The 4,918-nt window shown below is 39.2% G+C and overlaps 1 protein-coding gene across 1 annotated transcript in view; it reads right to left on the bottom strand.

Moving 5' to 3' along the window:
- Adgrg4 (adhesion G protein-coupled receptor G4) overlaps positions 1–4,918 on the bottom strand; it is an 87,023-nt gene that overhangs the window by 33,411 nt on the left and 48,694 nt on the right. The window contains exons 10-11 of the mRNA XM_031373803.1: positions 3,094–3,310; positions 1,664–1,826 (exon numbers count right to left, since the gene is read on the bottom strand). Coding sequence (XP_031229663.1) covers positions 1,664–1,826; positions 3,094–3,310 — 380 coding nt within the window. The remainder of the gene's footprint in view (positions 1–1,663; positions 1,827–3,093; positions 3,311–4,918) is intronic.

Below are 4,918 nucleotides of genomic sequence, written 5' to 3'. Positions count from 1 at the left end.
AAAACTAAATATTCATATGTAAAATGATTACGTACCATGTAAGAAAATTAGCTCCCTAGGGAACCTTCTTCTTAAGCATAAAAGTTAAAACCAAAGAGTTTTTCAAAGACAGCAGAAAAGAATGCTTTCATGATTGCTCCATGCCAAAGATTTTTTTTCCCAGACAAATCATATATGGTTACTAGCAAGGTAAAAGAACTACAAATTAGATTTCAGAAAAAAAAATTCTAAACATGTGCTTATGAAAAGACCCCACTGAGAAAATCATAGGAAAGTTACAGAAAGGAACTACAAGCCAATTAAAACACGAACAAAAGATTGACGTCTAAGTCAACAAAGAAGTTCTGTGAGCAATCAGGATGAAAATGAAAGCTTCCTGCCCATCATTAACCACAAGAGAAAAGAACATGGGACTTTCTTACCGATGCAAGTGTAAATGCCCTATGAGCCAGCTATTGAGTTCCCAACTATTTGCCTAAGGCTCCTGGAAACATGTCTGCACAAAGACTTTTATGCAAATATCCACAGGAGTACTATCTGTAATATCTACAAACTGGAACAAACGAACAGCAGTGGTAGAATAAATGAAAAGGACATGTTTATTTAATCTAATATTATTCAGCAACTTAAAAATATAGAAAACAAAATGATGAATTTCAAAACAATGTAAGATATATGAAAGAAGACTTCTAGCATAGAATCATGTACATATCACATGGTTTTATTTGGATGAATCAGTTCTAGAACAGGAGCAAATTGTGGAAGAATAAAAAGACAGGGTCGGGGTGGCCCCTGGAGGTAACAGCTTCAGGGATTGGCTGGGAAAAGGAGGGTCTTTATATCTTGATAGGGTTTGGGTTTTGTGCGCATATGACTTAGCTAAATTCAGAAACCTTGGACTTAGGATTTGTACATGTAATTGTACATATACAGTTTTAAGGTATAAAATAAAATCTGCTCCCTCAGATTGTTTTGAAGTTGCATATGACCTGTCAGAGGCTGAGCTGCTCTTAGATGGTGGAAAGGGCTGAGACTTTGAGAATTGATAGATGATGGTTGCATTTATCTATGGAGTACAGTGGGATAAATCAGGATAATTAGCATCCACATCACATCAAACATTTGGCGTTTGCTTCTGCTACCTAACCTGAACTCAGACTTTAAAATACAGCCAGACATAGACATGAATTCCAGCTTAGCTATTAGGTTGTATCCTTGGGCACATCCCTTGACTTTTCTGTTACCTTATGTGTTCCAACAACACTCAGTAGCATAACATCCAATATACAATAAATTATCCCTATATGGTAGTCAATAGTCACCTAATATTTTGGATGGTTTCCAGTGACAAGAGTCAACTGTGACATCATTGCACACCACACAGACACCACACATAGCTGTTAGCCTACCAAGGGTCTAAGTCCAAATCCTAAGTCAAAGGTTTCTGAATTTAACTAAGGCATATGCCCACAAAACCCAAACCCTATCAAGATATAAAGACCCTCCTAACAAAAGGCTCCCCTGGGGTCTCTATACTTTCCTGATATTTCCATTCAGGTTAAAAGCTTCCAAGGGTGCACTTTCTCTTTCCCAAGAACTTCATGTGTGAAGATCTAGGACAACATTTGTTTGCCTGGCTTTCAGTTTCCTATGTTGCACTTACCTGGGGGGCTGTGACTTCTTCAGAGGATTGGATGCTGAAGGCCATACCTTCAAACTTGTGGTCTACTCGCAGCACAGCCAAGGCCAGCTTAGCAACAGTGAGATTTGCTGTTCTCCCTGCAAATTCCATCTTGTGACCAGCACGCTCGACTATCCTCAGAATCCTGAAAAGAATCATAGGCAAACAGCCCTTTTTCTGCCTTGTTGGTACAACTCATCCTCCCTATACAACATCCTCACTGTGAAGCTTGACTTTGTGATTTCATTGTCATTCATGTTGTTTGGTTTTGGAGCCCAGCAAATGAATGTCTCCATCTTAGTGCCTCTAATTTCTGTAGGGGTAAACAAAATGAATTCCTCAAGCTTCACTTTCCTTACAAACAAAGTACCAGCATGCATCTTAAAGTTCGTTTCAAAAAACCAGATGAAATTATCTTTTATAAAGTCCGATCCATTGTGGCCTCATTTGTCCAAGAAGTTTGGATTTCATTAATCCTATAAAGAAATGCCACCAAGTGGTCTGAAAAGCATGGTGTGATGTGATATGTACATTGAAACATATCTCTGACTGCTATGTAGAAAATGGGCCACAGAGGGGCAACAGTGCAAGCAGAGGGCTAGGATGGGAGGCTCAAGCAGATCAACAAGGGAAGGAAATAAGAGTACAACTGGGAGAGGGAAAGATGGATGGATTCACTGATTCTACTACAATGGTTTAAGGCAGTGGTTCTCAACCTGTAGTTTGTGACTCCGTTTCGGTCCCACATCAGAGATCCTATATATCATAGGTTTACATTATTATTCACAACAATAGCAAAATTACAGTTATGAAGTAGTAACAAAATAACGTTATGGTTGGGGGTCATCACAACATGAGGAACTGTATTAAAGGGTACCAGCATTAGGAAGGTTCAGAACCACTGCTCTAAGAGGTTAAAGGGTATATGGACAGTGATTCATAGAAGTTATTTTCTTCTTTAGTGCTGTTATCTATAACCCCCTGTGTCTTGTTCAGTTAATGCTACGTAAGACAGTGATCAAACTATACTGGATAATATAGAAAGTTTTCGGAGAATAAATAAAAATGTAATAAAAGAGTAAACAAAAATGAGACATTTCTAAATCAGCTTCCCAAGGGGAAATCAAAAGCTGGCTACTGACTGTGGGGTAGAAAGTGTCAACCAGAAGAACTTCTACGTTTTTCAGGATCCCATGGGTTGGATACATTTTATAGAAATGTGCAGCAGTTAGAAAGATTTCAGGCTGGCTTTTGGGTAGGAATGTATTGGAAAAGTCATCATGACTGAGAACTCATCCCTATTCAAATGGAGTTATCCACTTGGCTGGACCTTGTCAAGGCTGTGGTTGCCTGTGTGCTGAGGCAGGGCTACGCTAACATCTGCACTTCCTGAGTGAAGCATTCCGACTTACTCATTGCTTACTGGAGGCAGGTTGGAAGCTGAATCACTCTGCTTTTCCGTCACAGTGCTGATGATTTGGAGAATGATCTGGGTTAGGTTGATAGTTATCTCATCACAGTTAGAAATATCAGCGACTTTCGAAACAATGATCTTTGTCTCTTCTTCATCCAAAGGTGGAGACTCATTGACCAGATTTAAAATATGCTCTGCGACATCATCCACATTCTCTGGGAGAAAGAAAGTGAAAATGGGTGACCTTATATCTTGGCCCTTACTGTGGGGCTATGCTGCATGGCCTCCATCCCTTTAAATAGACAGGGCAGTGAAATGGAAACACACACCAAGGAAATGAAGTTCACCAAAGGAAACTATTGAAGCTTAAGTTCTCCAATAGATGTAGTTCCGGGAAGAAGAACAGAAGTCAATTTTGTATTCATTAGGTCTGATTTCACATGCACTAGGGAAATCTTTTTGTCACTGAAGAATTATCTTGAAACTTGATGCTAATTAAGTTAAGACATTTGAGTGTTGGCTCCAGGTAAGATCCCACCTATACTCAAATATCAGCAAACATTGAGTCTAAGTTTTTATAATCAAGGGTGGTGATTACTATTTCCTGTCAAGAACTGGCAACCCACAGGTAGAAAGCAAATATGGACCACATAATAAGAAGCAATTAATTAAGATTTCTCTAAGGAGGAAGAACAATAGCTATTAGCTCGCCCACTTTTTTCTTCATTTTTTATCATGGAAATTTTCAAGTACATTAAGAAAGGAAAAGAATAAAAAGAAAAAGCAAAAGAATAATCTAATGAATCTTCATGTACTCCATGAATCACCCAGCTTCAGCATGTGGCCGTGCCAGGCTAACCTGATTTTACATCCTTTCTCACCCACCTTTGCTCCATCCCACATCCTATAGTTTCACCAACAAACACTTCGATGCATATCTTTACAACTAAACAATTTTCATCTTAACCATGATCATAATCAAATTAAAATTAAGATGAAAATTACTCAAAATGTCCAATCACTGCTCAAATGTCCTTAGTTGTCTCCTAAATACTGATCTTCCTGACCAAAAGAATTGATCTGCTAAGATTCCAGAGAGAGAGAGAGAGAGAGAAAGAGAGAGAGAGAGAGAGAGAGAGAGAGAGAGAGAGAGAGACTCATGATGCATTTACCTCAGCTCATATTATGAATAGCCAGCTATGTTTGGGAAAAAAACAATTTGAGTGTAAAACTCTCTACACCCCCTTCTCCCCCTCCTCTTCCTTGTCCTCTTTCTTCAGTGTCCTCCATAGCTGTCAGCGACAACCTCTCCCCACTACTTTATTCCTTAGGCAGGATTTTTGTTTGGTTTGGTTTTCCTTTCTTTCCCTCATCATCTTTCCCCATTTTTCTCCCTTTATTCTTTTTGATTTCTACAGAAGACTCTGAGCTCATTGATGACGCACAGCAAGTTTAACCAAGGTCCTTTCAGCCCCTCTCCATCACCATGATTTTCCCATGGCTTATTTAGAAACAAGCTCGCAAGCAATGACAGTGTTCTCTCTAAGGAGACACAAAGGAAAGAAAGTGACTAACTTTGTAATTGCTTCTAAATTAATATTTCATCCCTGTTAATACGTATCTCATGATCCATTCAGAAACAGAAAATACAGGCTTAAGAGATGGTTCCGTGGGTAAAGGTGCTTGCTGCCAAGCTTGACTACCAGAGTTTGATCCCTGAGATCTACATGGTGAAAGGAGAGAACCAACTCCTATAAGTTGTACACACACACACACACACACACACACGCACACACACACACATGTGCGTTCATGTGCATGTG

Source organism: Mastomys coucha, chromosome X (genome assembly GCF_008632895.1).
Source record: "Mastomys coucha isolate ucsf_1 chromosome X, UCSF_Mcou_1, whole genome shotgun sequence".
NCBI lineage: Eukaryota > Metazoa > Chordata > Mammalia > Rodentia > Muridae > Mastomys > Mastomys coucha.
This window is presented reverse-complemented; position numbering and strand designations above follow the sequence as displayed.